This window comes from Schizosaccharomyces japonicus, assembly GCF_000149845.2.
Source record: "Schizosaccharomyces japonicus yFS275 unplaced genomic scaffold supercont5.3, whole genome shotgun sequence".
Taxonomy (NCBI): domain Eukaryota; kingdom Fungi; phylum Ascomycota; class Schizosaccharomycetes; order Schizosaccharomycetales; family Schizosaccharomycetaceae; genus Schizosaccharomyces; species Schizosaccharomyces japonicus.
In genome coordinates, this window is record NW_011627862.1 from 338,689 (window position 1) to 354,214 (window position 15,526).

General features: G+C 47.7%; 6 protein-coding genes and 1 non-coding gene across 7 annotated transcripts; 2 read left to right on the forward strand and 5 right to left on the reverse strand.

The window, feature by feature from the left end:
• Positions 1 to 466: 466 nt before the first annotated feature.
• SJAG_04690 (beta-glucan synthesis-associated protein) lies at positions 467 to 983 on the reverse strand (the record flags this gene model as incomplete). The annotated part of the gene is made up of 2 exons (XM_002175739.1): positions 467 to 722; positions 763 to 983. The coding sequence occupies 2 exons, from the start codon at positions 981 to 983 to the stop codon at positions 467 to 469; spliced, it is 477 nt and encodes a 158-aa protein (XP_002175775.1).
• Positions 984 to 1,202: 219 nt separating this feature from the next.
• SJAG_16273 lies at positions 1,203 to 1,274 on the reverse strand. The gene has a single exon. It is a non-coding gene; the product is annotated as a tRNA-Ala (tRNA).
• On the forward strand, positions 1,212 to 3,371 carry SJAG_04689 (mitochondrial 54S ribosomal protein YmL47). Its single transcript, XM_002175738.2, has one exon. The coding sequence runs from the start codon at positions 1,800 to 1,802 to the stop codon at positions 2,406 to 2,408; it is 609 nt and encodes a 202-aa protein (XP_002175774.1). The 5' UTR covers positions 1,212 to 1,799; the 3' UTR covers positions 2,409 to 3,371.
• On the forward strand, positions 3,305 to 5,350 carry SJAG_04688 (homocitrate synthase). The gene has a single exon (XM_002175737.2). It carries the CDS (start codon positions 3,506 to 3,508, stop codon positions 4,868 to 4,870), a length of 1,365 nt encoding a protein of 454 aa, XP_002175773.2. The 5' UTR covers positions 3,305 to 3,505; the 3' UTR covers positions 4,871 to 5,350.
• On the reverse strand, positions 5,296 to 8,843 carry SJAG_04687 (rRNA processing protein Rrp12-like protein). Its single transcript, XM_002175736.2, has one exon. It carries the CDS (start codon positions 8,621 to 8,623, stop codon positions 5,417 to 5,419), a length of 3,207 nt encoding a protein of 1,068 aa, XP_002175772.1. The 5' UTR covers positions 8,624 to 8,843; the 3' UTR covers positions 5,296 to 5,416.
• An 852-nt stretch (positions 8,844 to 9,695) lies between these two features.
• SJAG_04686 (PSP1 family protein) lies at positions 9,696 to 13,442 on the reverse strand (the record flags this gene model as incomplete). Its single annotated transcript, XM_002175735.2, has 2 exons — positions 10,261 to 13,442; positions 9,696 to 10,235 (listed from the first exon to the last, which is right to left on the reverse strand). Exons 1-2 carry the CDS (start codon positions 11,896 to 11,898, stop codon positions 9,696 to 9,698), a joined length of 2,178 nt encoding a protein of 725 aa, XP_002175771.2. The 5' UTR covers positions 11,899 to 13,442.
• A 142-nt stretch (positions 13,443 to 13,584) lies between these two features.
• Positions 13,585 to 15,291, reverse strand: SJAG_04685 (hypothetical protein; the record flags this gene model as incomplete). The annotated part of the gene is made up of 1 exon (XM_002175734.2): positions 13,585 to 15,291. One exon carries the CDS (start codon positions 15,289 to 15,291, stop codon positions 13,585 to 13,587), a length of 1,707 nt encoding a protein of 568 aa, XP_002175770.2.
• Between the last annotated feature and the right edge of the window lie 235 nt (positions 15,292 to 15,526).

The window sequence follows — 15,526 nt, forward strand, 5'->3', positions numbered from 1 at the left end:
GCGGAGCAGTCGGACGGATATGCCTTTTATAAGATCGTCGTCAGAGGTGGCTCACACTGCTGTCTGATACAGCCAAAAAGAAAAGAACAATGAGTGTAGAGAGTAAAAAGATGTGTAATCGACAGTAATGCACAGCTGAAAGCGGGTTGCTTTGTCTGCTATGTTTATGACTGATAGATTAATGTGAAGTGTGGTAAGATAGCTTGTAGGGCGAACAGAAGGGTCTCGTGCAGCGGCAGTATCTTCGAGTCCAGTATCTAGAACCCGGGTGAGAGAAGCCGTCCGATACGGCAGTTTGGTGGGCGGAAGAGGCTGTACATGTGGATACACACACACACATGACAAAACAACAATTAGCGGCAAATACTAGAACGATAAGCTCATGACATAAACCATCCACACACGAAAAGCAAGCCACCACGGCGGATTTTCAGAACGGAACCACAAAAATGAATGAATGGCAGAATTAGCTCTTCCGTTGTTTCTGCACATTCACGGCGGACAAAATAGGGTAACCGATAAACAGCATTAGCAGTCCTAAAGCCAAGAGAACCAATGTTATGATGTTGACAAAACCTCTCAAAGTAAAGATATCCAAATCACGCTTGTCGTTGAAGTCTTCATTGTGCAGAATATCGTCGGCTTCCTTAACGGCAGGATCCCAAAGTAGCGTAGCAGTGTGAATAGGTGTAGGGGAAGCAAAACTGCCCAAGGAGCTGTCGCTACGCGATTGAATGTCCTTCACAAAACCTAAACGCGAACTGGGCCTCGTCACGGTAGGGGCTGTATTCGCGTATTTGAGGGGGAGGAGCGAGCGCAGGCTCAAGTTTTTCTTCCAAAACACTTTCCTCAATAGGATGGATGTCCTCCGACGTCCAAATGTCGTCCACATCTCTTTCGTAAGCTCCTCCCAAGTGCTCCTGACTGCTTTGGGACGCGTACGCCCCATAATTACTCGAATACCCAGCAGCAGACTCGGCCATGGCAGCAATTCGAGTGGTTGGTTTTTGGCAGGTTTAATTGACCCAGCTACTGCATATAGGGGCGCATAAGCGATACTAAGCGAACACGTGAATATAAGAAGCGAAACAAGCGATACTTTAAGAGATATAATTGGGCCAATAGTAGGCGAAGCAATAGAGTGACGTAGGTGCGTGAGGCTCGGGTAAGGAAAACACAGACAATGAATCGCTGGAAAAAAATGGACACACTGGGGATTGAACCCAGGACGACTCGCATGCAAAGCGAGCATGCTACCACTGCATCATATGCCCACTACATTTGGTGGTAAGTTTGGAAGTATATGTACCACACAAATTTGCTGCACGCTATTACACCACTCACCTCTGACTTACCCTCTACCATCCCCCATGTCCACACCGTCTCCTCGTAGAACACCAATTTCGTCAAGAAGCTCTAGTTTTTTGAGCATTGCTACTCCGAAACAGGCACTTCCGAAACCAACTCCCTCGAAGAAGTCAATCCAGAGTGTGTTGGAACAATGGGAGACACAGGTCATGCACGCTCTGCAGTCCAACACCACGGCAGCACGAGTAGCGCGGGAGATGCGACGCCAACTTGCCAATTACAAAGAATGAAGAGGGAATAAACGTGCGGGACGCGTTATAGCACGTCTCCCTCAGAATGATTCAGAAAAAACGCGGCTTCGTCTTGTTGTGTTGACTCTTCAACAGGAAATAAGGTTACTGAAGCGCACTCCACCACACTAAACGGCTCTTTTGTATGGTACCTCGACTTGTAGTCTACGTCAACGACGACCGTTTCAGAAGCATTCTTTCATGTTTTTCGTGCAACGGCTGCTCCCCGGGATACGTGTGCATACGACAAGTGTTGTTTTAGCTGCAAACATTGTGTCGGGTGTACGGTGGAAGCACCAGTATGCGCCGCGACGCTCCAAGTACAAAAAGTCTCATAAAGGACGTGTTTCTGTGCCCATTGGCGGCTCTCTACGAGGCACACGTCTTGAATGGGGGGACTATGGAATTCGTCTAAAAGACAGATGTGTTCAATACACTGCGCGACAGCTCTCAATTGTCGAGCAATTACTGAAGCGACTTATCAAAGGCAACAAGGGTTCTCGTGTGTATACACGGTTCGTCGCAAACATTCCCGTGTGTGTGAAGGGAAACGAAACGCGTATGGGCAAGGGAAAAGGATCCTTCTCGCATTGGTCTGCTCGTGTCCCTATCGGCCATGTGTTATTCGAAATTGGCGGCGGTAAACTTCGTGCAGAGGTTGCGAGAAACGCATTCCGACAGGCCGCTTACATTCTTCCAGGACGGTATGAGTTTATTACTCGCGATTCTCCTCCCCGTCTGGGCAATCTACTTCTCACCGAGGCTCACAGCAAGGAAAAACAAGAAATAACGGACAACACCGAGGAATAGTGAGCCGAAATATGATCGACAAAGAGCGTTTCGCTTTCGGGAGACCTTAAATGTTTATTACTACGATGTGTAGTACCAATTGCGTCCATTACTGATTGCACCCTTCCCTATAGCTTTTCGCCTCCCGCAGATCCCCCGCAAAAGCCTCTCGCTTACCCCACACTTCGGATAAACTTATGTTTCCCGCAAAACAACCAAAACTGATTCAGCTGCAATACCGCGCCGTGGTGCTCTGTACCTGAATCAGCCTTTTGTATGGGATTAGAGCTGCTTTCGCTAATACAAAAGGCGCATCTCATCGTCTTGTTATTGTTTTACAATTGATGCTTTTAAGATAATCTGATGAAGCGATTGCGGCGGCGGCAACGGTAGCTCCAACGGCGGTTTCTCATGAAAATCTGATGAGTCAGATGGAGGAGGGGAAAGGGAACGACAGTCAGCGAGACCTCCGTGGAACAGAGAAGGCGGTGACCGATGAGATCGTACTTCATCTGAAGACACAGACGATGTGGTCTCGTGTGTCCTCATATTCTCTAATACACATCTCCAGGCTTTCCACTTTTCCCCGTCCCATTCTCCATCGCTCCATTCTGCCCTGCCTTGCCCTGTCCTGTCTGACCAGTCTCGTTGTCCCGTTGCTGATGCGACCCCTAGCCGCAGCATCACACAAACTACAGCGTCTATGGTTCATCCATCTAACTGATCATCACTGGTCTCCCACTGCGCTCGCCTCTTGTCTCCTCCAATATCATCAGCTAGTGCTAAATCACCGGCTTCTCCACACACATGCAGAGTTCGCCTCGTCGGCAAATTAAAACTTTCCTGAAAAATTGACGTCACTAGCTCAGTTTTGCCGCCTAGGAGTTTCCCCTACCACAGCAGATCTACATTGTGACTGTTGTTTTTAGGGTAGGGCTTTAAACCTTTTCCCCGATAAAATGATGCTATGGAAACCTACCCGGAGCCAAGTACAAGAAAAAGCACGTTTAGGGAATTGTTAAGAGTCGCAGATCTTTTGACACCTTAACGTAATCGTACCAAGTCCAGGACATCGTAGCAGTCAGCGGCATATTTATAGCTTGTCAATTGGCAGCATTATGGCAGCAATTACACATATCCGGAATTTTCTGAGGCCTTCGGCCTCGCTTCCTCTTAGATCGACGCTAGGTGGCCTCCGCAGAATGGCTACCTCTACCAAGGGCGGTGTTAGCGTCGAGGTCCCTCCCATGAAACAGAACCCTTACGGACCCAACCCTGCTGATTTCCTTTCCCGTACTAGCAACTTCCACATCATCGAGTCCACGTTGCGTGAGGGTGAGCAATTCGCCAACGCCTTCTTCGACACTGAGAAGAAGATTGAAATCGCCAGAGCTTTGAGCGACTTTGGTGTCGATTATATCGAGCTCACTTCTCCTGTCGCTTCCGAGCAATCTCGTCGTGACTGTGAGGCCATTTGCAAGCTCGGACTCAAGTCTAAGATTCTTACTCACATTCGTTGTCATATGGACGACGCCCGCGTTGCTGTCGAGACTGGTGTCGACGGTGTCGACGTCGTCATTGGTACTTCCCAGTACCTTCGCAAGTACTCTCACGGAAAGGACATGGCCTACATCACCGAGAGCGCCATGGAAGTGATTGAGTTTGTCAAGAGCAAGGGTATCGAAATTCGTTTTTCTTCCGAGGACTCTTTCCGCTCCGACCTCGTCGACCTTCTTTCCATTTACCGTGCTGTTGACAAGATCGGTGTCAACCGTGTCGGTATTGCTGACACTGTCGGCTGTGCTACCCCCAGACAAGTCTACGACCTTGTTCGTACTCTTCGTGGCGTCGTCTCTTGCGACATTGAGTGCCATTTCCACAACGACACTGGTATGGCCATTGCTAACGCCTACTGCGCTTTGGAGGCCGGTGCCACTCACATCGACACCTCTGTCTTGGGTATTGGTGAGCGTAACGGTATCACTCCTTTGGGTGCCTTGTTGGCTCGCATGTACGCCACTGACCGTGACTACGTTTTGAGCAAGTACAAGCTGAACAAGCTTCGCGACGTTGAGAACTTGGTTGCTGATGCCGTTGAAGTTCAAATTCCCTTCAACAACTACATCACTGGTATGTGTGCCTTTACCCACAAGGCCGGTATCCACGCCAAGGCTATTCTCGCCAACCCTTCCACCTACGAGATCCTTAAGCCTGAGGACTTCGGCATGTCTCGTTACGTCCATGTTGGTTCCCGTCTCACTGGCTGGAACGCTATCAAGTCTCGTGCTGAGCAACTCAACTTGAACTTGACTGATGCTCAAGCTAAGGAACTCACTGCTGTTATCAAGAAGCTTGCTGATGTCCGTACTCTTGCTCTCGACGATGTTGACCGTGTCCTCCGTCAATACCATGCCGATCTCGGTAACCCCAACATTGCGAACGCCTCTGAGGCCACCGCTGCTGCTTTTGGATCCCCGAACTAAAAAGCACTTTAGAGAATGCATTCACTACCCCGCCGAGTGCCCTTGGGAGTCTGATTTACTTGCAATCGTTTCCTCCCTTTGGTGCGCGCTCCTGTTAGCGTCTGCTGGAAGAACGATCTGTCGATTCTGATTTTAGATAATTCCGACACATGCGTTGTGTTCTGTCGGCGTCTGGTTACATTGTCTCGTGCATTTAAAAATGTTATATTATAGATTACCCCTGTGTTTTCTTTTCACCCTTTTGTTCTTTTGGATATGTTAATGATATTTGGCACTGCATATATATCGTCCTTTGTTGCTTGCCTTTAAGTTCGGTGGTGCCAGAGCCGCTGGTTTGTGCGGATTTTATGCTTGTCGTGTTTTAGCAATCCCTGTAATTTACTGCTGCTTCTTGTTTTTTGCCGCCCTCTTTTCATGCTCACCCGCTCGTTTAGAATTGTCAACTAATATTAACTGTCATTCTATATCCTAATACCAATGAAACAAAAATAATTCCCAAAAAGTACCTTTAGCCCTTTAGTAAAAACATAAAACAAAAACACTTTTTTAACGTCCCTTCCGTCTCATTTTTGCTCCACCTCTGCCAGATTTGTGTGTGTCGTCGTTGCGTCTCTTCTTCATATTTGAAGAAGAATCAAATGAGGTTGTTCGGGAAGGACGTTGTGTAGGGCGTTGAGTAAAACGCCGAGTCGAACCTTGGGAAGAATGCTGAGAAGAACGTTGCGTATTCGTTGAGTTTGACTTAAACCTTTGTGCTTTCTGTGCAGTGAATTTTGTTTCTCCATCCGATTCCGCTTCTTGCATTTCTTCATCTTCATCCTTGGTCGACTGTTTCTTGCCGCGAGCCTCACGAACGGAATTGACCTTGTTCAACCACTTTTTATCATCTTCATCCTCCGTAAATTGTCCCAGTTTTTGTACTCCAAACACCCGAATCATTCGGTCAACAAGCTGTTTCGCCTTAAGTTTCACATAAGCATTGTGTTCTTTCAGCCAGCGAAACAGCATGGGCATGAGCGTGTTAAGACGAGCCTCAAGCGCAGAAGCAGGGAAAGAGGTCACAAACATTTTTACGAAACCGATACTTGAGCGTGCAGATTCGTGATGCTTACCCCCAAGATACGTTTCCACGGTCTCGAAGAGAGTGTTCAGCATATCCGAACCAATGTCCTCACGAAATTCGTACACGATTCTTGACAATGCTGTAATAGCAACGGGTGCGTGTTGCGCGGTTGGATCAACCAAGATAGCAACCATCATCATTAGAAATTCATCCAAAGTGGCATCGACAGATGGCGCATCTTCACCCAATCCATCAATACGCGATTGCTCAATGCGACCTCCTTGTTTACACTTCTCACCCATTTGGATCAACAATCCATAAGCTTCTTCTCGAACTTCCTCTTCCTCATGCTTGCTCGTCAAAATTATCTCCTCAATAATGGGAGGGAGTACATGTAGGTCATTCTCCGGCAACAACTCAAGCAGTAATCTCCATGTACTCATGCGTTCAAGTGCAGTTGATGGATCTTGCGAGACGACATTTACCGGAAGCTCAACAAGGCCCTGGCAGAAACTCGAAATACGAGGTTGTAGCTTCTTTGACATACGTTCGTTCAACAAGGCTGCCTTAAGAAGTCGATAAAGGAAGCGGTTCTGTTTCAAAAAATCGATGGATTGCATACCTTCGTCGGTGAGCAAAACAGCAAGAAGTTCACTCAAAGGTCGCCATGTTTGATCGGGAGCATAGCGCAAAAGTTGAGGAAGCATAGTAGCGGCAACCTTTGCCTGTTTTTCATCGTTTTCTTGACGTTTAGTAGACGTTAAAAATGTACGAAGATGCTGAATGATGGTTGTTATGAATGACTCCTGGATAGGTTCCGCAACTCGATAAATGGAACAAAGCGTATGAAGGGTCTTTTGCTGCAAAACCACATCTTCGCTCAGCTCGAATACCAAGTTTCCAAGCGTACCCATTATATTTTCTGCAAAAGGCAGTAACGCTTTCTGAGCTTGCGCATTGTTTTCCACAAGCAGTTCCAATGCAGAAAGAATGGGCTGACGGGAAACTTTCTGCTGAATTAGTGCGCCAGCAAGATTCCTAACAAAGTCTTCATCAATAGCATTCTCCGCATCTGTAGGTTCTTTGCAATATGCAGGCAGAAGCGACCACCATGCCTTTGATCCGTTCATAGCAGCAGGAAAAAAAATAGACTTGTACACATTCAACTCGTCACACTGAACGTTCTTCTGCATCACTTGCACGAACCATTTGGTTTTTTCCAAGCGACTCAACTCACCCTTGGAAGACAGACGAAAAGCCTCCACAAGACTACGGGTGTGAAATGTTTGAATAAAAGCACCAACTAGATCGTGCACGGATTTCTGCATAGAAAGCTCCTTGCGCGTAAGGAATGAATGCAAATTAGTGAGCAAAATGCAGTACTCTTTTTCGTGTTCAGGTGTTGCGAATCTGAGGAGCTTCCGCAAAAATGCACAAACACAAGCAAACGCATACGGACCTGTGTTAGCGGCATTTTGTAAGAACTTTCGATTAATCAAAGTTGCAGCCTTCCCAGACAGAGTAGGTGCAACGCTTTTCTTTCCAAATGCTGCCTGCAAGCGGTCGACAAAAACGACAGAAGAGTGTTCATACGGGCTGGTGAGTTGCGTACCCGGTTTTCTTTCTTCGGCTACTTCAGTGCCCTTTTCACCCATGACTGAAGGTTTGTTCGTATTTGTTTGTGTAAGGGCGTGAATTAGTTGTTCAATTAGCAGGTCCAATTGCTTCAAACCTTGATTTGGCAGGCGCTGAGTAAGAGCAGCCAAGGCGAAAGCCGCAGGACCAGGCAAAATATCCCATTTCTGGAGCAGTTCTTTGACGAGCTCAGAAAGCTGAGTGTCAGACAAAGCGTCTACCCGTTCTTCGACTGCATTTTCCAGGAACTCAGCAAGACTTTTATACACATATCCATTCTGTACGACGTTTGCGTCCACAAACCGGACCACTGCTAGTATCAATGTACCAAGTTCCTGAGCCTCCATCTGCGAAAGATGCAGCAAACTATTCAGTAACTGGAAAACGTGAAGGATGTCGGTATACGCTTTTGAGCCGTCACTGTCTGTGCTCGACTGCCCTGCATCTTTAGACTTTTCACTCTGGGAGTTCTTCTTGCCAGCTTCATCAAGCATGTTAAGAAGTTTACGAACAAAAACTCGAGCAATAGTAATACCGATCCGTTCATCCCGCTGCAACAAACCCTGCAAGCATTCGACAGCCCTTTTACGAATCTTGGGACGGGCATCGATGGTGAAAAGAAAGAGAAACTCAACACTGTTCTCAACAAGTTCCTTATTTCCCTCAGATTGCTCCATAACAGCTGCTTCAACAAGAGATGCATGACAGCTAATTGCACAACGGACTACTGGTGCATTTTGATTTGCCGTTTTCGTTAATCCCTCAAGAATAGGCAAGAGGCTTTTGCATAATGGCACCCGGCTGGCCGATTTCGTTTCTGGTAAAATCATCGAAAGCAAATACACGACAGAATATTGAAGTTTTTCATCGGAAAACGCGTCTTGTTGAACAAGAGCAACCAGAGCTGTCATGTACACCTCAGGGCCCGGTTTTTGTTTGGTCTTCTTAATAGACTTGTCAATGGTCGTCAATACGAGAGCCGGAAGCTGTTGGTTTTCCAGCTTTGATTTGACATGAGACCGAATGACATTCAGTCTTTCCTCTAATCCATCCATAACGAAATCAATGGACGTACCGAACGAGCGAAAATGAATGCTACTCGCGTCTTAGCAGGTCCAGGTAGACGTGGTGAGCTTGGGAACTTGTGGTGGAGCAAAAACCACCAAGGTGGAGAGAATGAGGAGAAGCCAGTAGTAGTAATTAACAGACAGAAGACGGTGTGTTATAGAAGCCATTGTAAGACGAAGCCTGTAGCCCCTTCAATCAGCTTCGAATACGCCTTACAGAACAGTACCTGTGACCCGTTTACGTATAATTGTTAATAAAAATATGTTACTACGTCTGAGAATCAACTCACTTCCTGTCTTTAATAAATCGCATTCTGCCCTTCTCTCCCTTTCCACTTATATATAACAATCAATCTATTAAAAACATAAAAAAACATAGTACAGATTTTCAAACATGTAATCCAACGATAAAATTTCGTTGAAACGTTGAAAGAAATGCATAAGCGTGCATACGCACTCGTCTATAAGTGTATACGTGTATGTGTGTTTGAATAAGAGAATAAAAAACCATAAGATGTGAAATCAATAACGGTTCGTAGCACCATGTCCTGTGCACTCAATGTACGAATTAAGACAGTGAATTAACGAAGCGTGAATTGAAAGAGCAAATGTAAAGGAGAAGACGTAGAAACATAAATCATCATTGTCGTCATCAGCGTCACCTACCAAAATTCAAAGGCAGTTTGTAGAAAAGGGTTATGGTAAAAGCAGAGAAATAGGAAAATTAGTAGTAGAAGAAGAAGAAAAGTAGTAACAGTAGCATTTAACACAGTACCGTCAGACATTGTACTCTCAAGAAAGGGAAAATTTGATGACTGACAAAGAGAGATAAAGGAACATACACTCACTCCACGGAACGCAGTAGTAGCCCTTAAGAGGAATAACAGCACCATACTAGTAGTAGAAAACAGGAAAAGAAGCAAACGCTCCAGTAGTCATAGCAAAGAAAGAATCATACAAAGGGAACGAAAAAAAGGTACATCTCTATACAGTGTTTGCCGGCAGACGGAGGTAACCAACTAACCAACACATCTCAAACGATTGCTGTACCGTAGGATACTCATCTTGAAGCCTGTGAGTTTGCGCCCAATTTTACGGACGGGAAAGCAGCTGAAGCCGCACTCGGACTGTATGACATACGACCAAGACCATCCGCCGCGGCATCGTCTTGACTAAAACGACGACGACTAGTATTGGCGGTGGAATTCGCAACACTTGCCGTTTGATTGCTTGTAGACCACGCTGCACTATTGATAGCGCACATCCAAATTCGAGTCTTATAAACCTTGAACAAATCACGGACCAACTCGCGAAAGTCAATACGCTGTTTGGATTGGTAGTAAAATGTGAGTTTCTTTCGGTCCCATTGATACTCACCATCAATAACATATATTGGCAAATTGCGTTGACGGACTTTAGTCTGGCATACCAGCAGCGCTTCAGCTTCATCATGAGCCTTAGATACAAGCAAATCAATTTCAGAAGGCTGAGCAATGCGGAATATGCGTTTTGGGTGCAAGTTGGCAGACGACATTAAGTTGCCTAATCCAAGTCCCGCTGGATAGGAGCTTCGCCAGCTTTCGCGGATGCATAGCCGCTGCTGTGGGAAAGTCTTGAGCACGGACCTGTGCCCGAAACATCTTCGCAACAACTCGACCAAGGTCGTGTCCACGATCAGCTTCCACAATAACTAAATCGTCCATGTTCACTTGCAAAGCATCCGTCTCCGCCACATAGAATAAGTCACGGCGCTCCCCTTTAAATTGGACAATAAACAAATCATTTGCGTCATACGAGACGTCCACATGGGCATTTGTAGAGGAGGAAACCGCCGGTGGTACTCCGTAAGGCATTCCGCTCAGAACGGCATGCTGGGACTGTAACAAGGGAGACAACGGCATCACGCGTGGAACAGTAGGGCTTGCCCGAGGTTTCAAGAAACGTGAATTATCGTTAAGATTGCTATTGCGGTTGAGTCCATTGTGGCCTGAGAAAACATCGTTGTTCGTAAAGGCACGACGATGAGTTGGCTGCCAATCCACGGGATTATCATCTTCACGCTCATCCTCGACAGCGACTTCATCCAATGCATCAATGCCATGAGGCAGAAATTGGCGCAACTCGGATGCAACCGAATGCGAAGGGCCGCTTTCCATGTTTGCGCTCTTGCTACGTCGTTTCAAGGAAAGGCTCGCAAAACGAGACTCGAGACTAAGCGGAGAGGAAAGTTGCGCATGTCTATTGAGCAAGGATCCAGGACTCTGGAACGTCTTCGGGGGAGACAACCATGGTGAAGACGACGTAGCCGGAATGCTAGGGGCAGGGAGCTCCAACTCGACACGTGTATTCATCGCCGGAGACGTACGTTCTGGTGCATCTGAAGACAAAGTAGCATGTTGCTGCGTCGGTGGGGAGAACACAGGAGCGTTGCTCCAAATAGAGCTCTGAGAAAGAAAGCTCAACTGCGGACCAAAACCGCCACCAACTCGGTTTCCATTCAACGAAATTGTGGGAGCACGCGGAGAAAGGTTCAGTTGAAATGGACGAGGCAAGGAGGGTTTGAAAGGAAAGCTGGGAAGAGTGTCATTCGCATTGTTGCCCTCATTCGAAGCTGACAACGACAAACGCGGACGTCCATGATGATCTGTATCAAGACTCGGTCTGCGAGCCGCAAACTCGGCACTCAAAGGGTGGTGACCGGACATGCCAGGATACATCTCGTCCATTTGTGTGGATAAAACATCAATCACGGGAGAAAGATGCGAAGTCAATGAAGGCCGCTTTCCATGAGCCTGATGAGATCGTGTACGCGCACCATCTCCATCTTCATTGTCAGATGCAGGTGCGGACTCGAGCAAATCCTGAAGCGCAGCGTGATGCAGTGCCATTTCAGCCTCATCGTCTTTTGAGGAGTCGACTATGCGAACGCCTACGGCATCCTCATGATGAACGGCTTTTGTTTTCGTGGGTGAAACGCCAAATGATGAAGAGGAAGAAGAAGCCGAAGAAGAAACTGTCACCGTAGGCGGGATAGTCTGGTAGACGTGCCTTGGTGAAGCCTGTGGAACGGCCATAGCCCTGTTGGGCTTGTTGTTTTTCATTGCAGACACATCCATATCTGTCTGTTGCAACAACGAGACCGAACCTGGAGCCTGAAACGGATGCCAAGCACCCTCCAACCTGCTACCAGGCAGTTTTCCGAAAGGAATCGCCTCTCCGTAAACAGTAGTATCCATTACGTCTCGAAAAAAACGCTGTTCCATAAAAAAAACGGTGGGGAAATACTAAACAACGAGGAAAAGGGTGAAAAAACGACGCAAAAATTAACAGGTTATTTCAATGCGTGAGTGTGTGTTTGTAGGGGCAAGCAAGAAGCAGTTGAACTCTAATGAATAATAGTAGCAGTAGTAGTAATAATAAAAATTAGGAGTGCACGAAAAGAAAAGATCTCCTCAATTCGTGTGCTTCTAATCGGTTGTTAGCGTCTGTAAGCCTGTTCGCAATGTCAAATTTAGGTTGGCTTACACGCAGAAGGGGAAAAAAGTTTAGAGAAAGAAAATTGCACAAGCAAATTGAAGCATCAACGCCAACAGTTTCAAAACAAATATTGACTTGTGATGAACCAAACCAAATCAAACTTACACAAAGGAAAAAGGGTCTTTTCGCGCCAGATATGAAAACCAAGGAATCGGCGACCCAGTCTATAATAGTGTCCAAAAGGTGTGCGAACGTAGGTTAATTTTAGCGTTCGAAGAAAAAAAAACGTGGAAATTCGCTTTGCCGAAACTGATCGGCGGAGTGTATATATTTAAAAATAATATACACCTTATATTGAAGATTTTCGACCGATTTTCTGTTTCCAGTATGAGGGTTTTCTCAACGAACAGTGCTTTTTCGGCGTGCTAACGAGAGAAAAAGGAAAGCAATCCGATAAAAACAAAGTCAAAGCAATTACTAAGGCATTCACCTGCAATTTGAGGGAGAAAACCGGCGTTTTTTGTGATGAAAAACGGATTGGTACCGGGCAGGGAATTGACGAGAGTTTGGCGGAGGGTAGGACGCGAAGAGTCGGCCGGGGTTGATAAGCACTGGGCTGGAATGGTGAGGCTCAAAAACTCAGAGATGACGTAGGCTGCAATAGTCAGATCTCGGCTACGCGCATGCAATCATCACTTTGATGTCATGTGCGTAACCTAGGGTATCAGGTAACCTAACCGTGACGTGTGACGTGAGAATAAGCGGGGTTCGAAATTATAGTGCGCGAGGGAAAGAAAGGAGGCCAAAGTTAACAAAGTCTAAAGAGTGTGGAGGGGTGTGGAGAAGGACGGAGGGCTTGCTGCTGGCCGTACTCGATGTGTTTCATGCTCTGAAATCGCAGAATGTAAGCGAACTGCATTCTGCGACGTCAGCTGCGTGCGGACCCTGGCGGGCTGCCTGTCACATTCGCGACCTCGCGCACACGTGTTTCCGGCGGGATGACCCAAAATGGGTTGCGAATGGCGAAAAACTGCCAATTATGACGTCTTCCAATCGTCACTGTGTTTCCCCACGGGACTCCGCAGGGTGACGGGGGTTTTGGCAAAGGGATATGGGGTACGGGAACTCGGTACCGAGCCAGCCGGTAGAACGGTAGCGAGATGCAGCCAATCACTGTCGTGCTATTTCGCTTAATCGGATGCATCCAAGGTAACAGGGCCTCGGGGTGTGGGGGAGGAATAGTGCGGTGTGGGTCGGTTGTGGTGCATTCGATAAGTCTCGCTAGAATGTGTTGGAGACGTATTGCGCATGTTCACTGTGTGCGTTAACATGCAGTAGATCAAAATAATGAGATAAAATGCAATGCGTTATAGAGAGTAGTATGCTGTAGAAGGTGAGAAAAGAGCGTAATGGGGTTAAAATGTAGTGAGGGGGTTTGAGGTTTTTTGTTTTCATGATTTGCGGTGTGCAGATCAATGCCGTAAAATGCAGATCAAAAGAATGCTGGTAGTAGAGAGGGACATGGTGAGCAAGGTGCGGCGGGAGGGGAGGAAGGCAGACGGTGAGGCAGAGGATGCAAAGTAAACAACGCGGGAAGTGGTTTTGTTAGCGGAGTCCACAGAGAAAAGAGTGGCCCGGTTCTGTTTTTCGACGATGACGGTGGTGACGGTGGTAAAGAGTGTGAGTGTAGGAGTGGGAGTGACGGAATGGTAAGTGTTTGAAGTGGATAAGGAATTAACGAGAGCAATGGGTGTGACGGTTGGGATGGACACGGCGGCGGATGAGCTGGCGGTGGCCTCGTTCAAATCGGTGTACTCGAATATGCGATAGCCCATGCCTCTCATAGTCTCGCGAAGAGCGGGTCCAAACGGACCGTAGCGGTCACGAGCACCATGTTCGGACGTGGTTTTGTAGGCGCGTTCGAGCATGTCCTGCATGGAGATGCCTGCTGTAACGACATAGCGCATGAGAAAATCGGGCGTCCCGTCGTACACATCAGCGGCCATGTGACTTAACGAAGATCCGCACGCAAAAGTGCTGAAACTCGTTTCCAGGAGGAAGACGTGCGACGAGTTGGCAGCGAGCTGGGAAGCTGTTGCGCCGGCAGAGTGCATGCCGAGAGAGTATGGTGTCGTTGCGTACTGCAGCATCGTGTTGCCCAGCTGGGTCAATTCGGACGAAGCTAGTGCAGTGTACACGTCGTTGGCGTTTGACTCCGTCGGAGCACTGTCTGACTGCACATATTCCTCCATAGACCGAGTCAAGTTGCTCGAGCCTTGCGACAATTCTGACTCAAAATGAACGTTCCGATCAAACTCGTACTCGAGAACACCGCCCACACGATACGTCGTGCTGCCGCCGCTCGTCGTCGACTGAACAACAAGCGTCGGTGTAATGGCCGAGGAGGAAGAGCCCATGTACTCGGACCAGCTGCTAAGGAAACCAAGGCCGTGCATCAATTCGTGCAAAACTACGTGTAGCAAGTCTACTTGGTTTGACTGGATTGTAGTTGAATTGTCGCCGGTGTCGTAGTACAGGTTGGAGTGCGGGTAGATGTACATTTCGACATCGTACTCGGCAAACGAGACGTCTGCACCGTTTGTGTTTAGGGAAAACTGTTTCACGACGCTCTGTGGGTAATAGCGCACGAGTCCGTCGTCGTCCAGCAACGGAAGAAGGCGTGCAGGCTGGGCAGACGCGACCGGCGTAGACAGAGACGTCGAGTATGAGGTTGAGTCGCGTTTCGTCGACGGGATAGTTGAAGAGTTGAGTACGGTGACGCGTATGGAGATGGTTTGATTGAGGAAAAAGACGCGAGAAACCAGCGTGTTTGCGTACTGCAGTACGGCATCTATGGACTCGACGAACTCACTTCCAACAGCATCCTTGGCGCCTGTTTCATAATTGACGGACCAATTGAGCATGTGGAACACCGGGGAAGCCAGCGACCGTTTTGGTGCGGGCATCTGCAACTGAGTAAGTAACGGAGATCGAATTGAAGAAGAGCTAGGAGAGCTAGAGGAGCTAAAGGACGAGCGTTTTTCCACGCTGGCGCCCGAACAGGCAGCTTCGGTGAAGCTGTGAGTGAGCGAGGAGCGATCGAACACGCTGTCACGGCACACAATGGAGCCCCAGACGGGCGAGAGCAGTGGAAGAAGTAGGAATACAAGCAGCCTCATTTGGAGACGCATAGAGAGAGAGTGTGTGTGTATGTATGTGCGTGTGGTTGGGAGAGGGAAAGAAGGGAAACAGGAGGAACGCGTCGCATTTAAATGCGACGCGTCGTGAGTTAGTCTTTGTGTGAATGCTCGTCGTCGTGTCTGTTTGTTTCGCTGCACGCGACGTGTCTCGACGCGTCGGGACGCAAAGACGCGTTGCATTTAGCGCGTGACACTTGACGTAACGCGTCTCGGC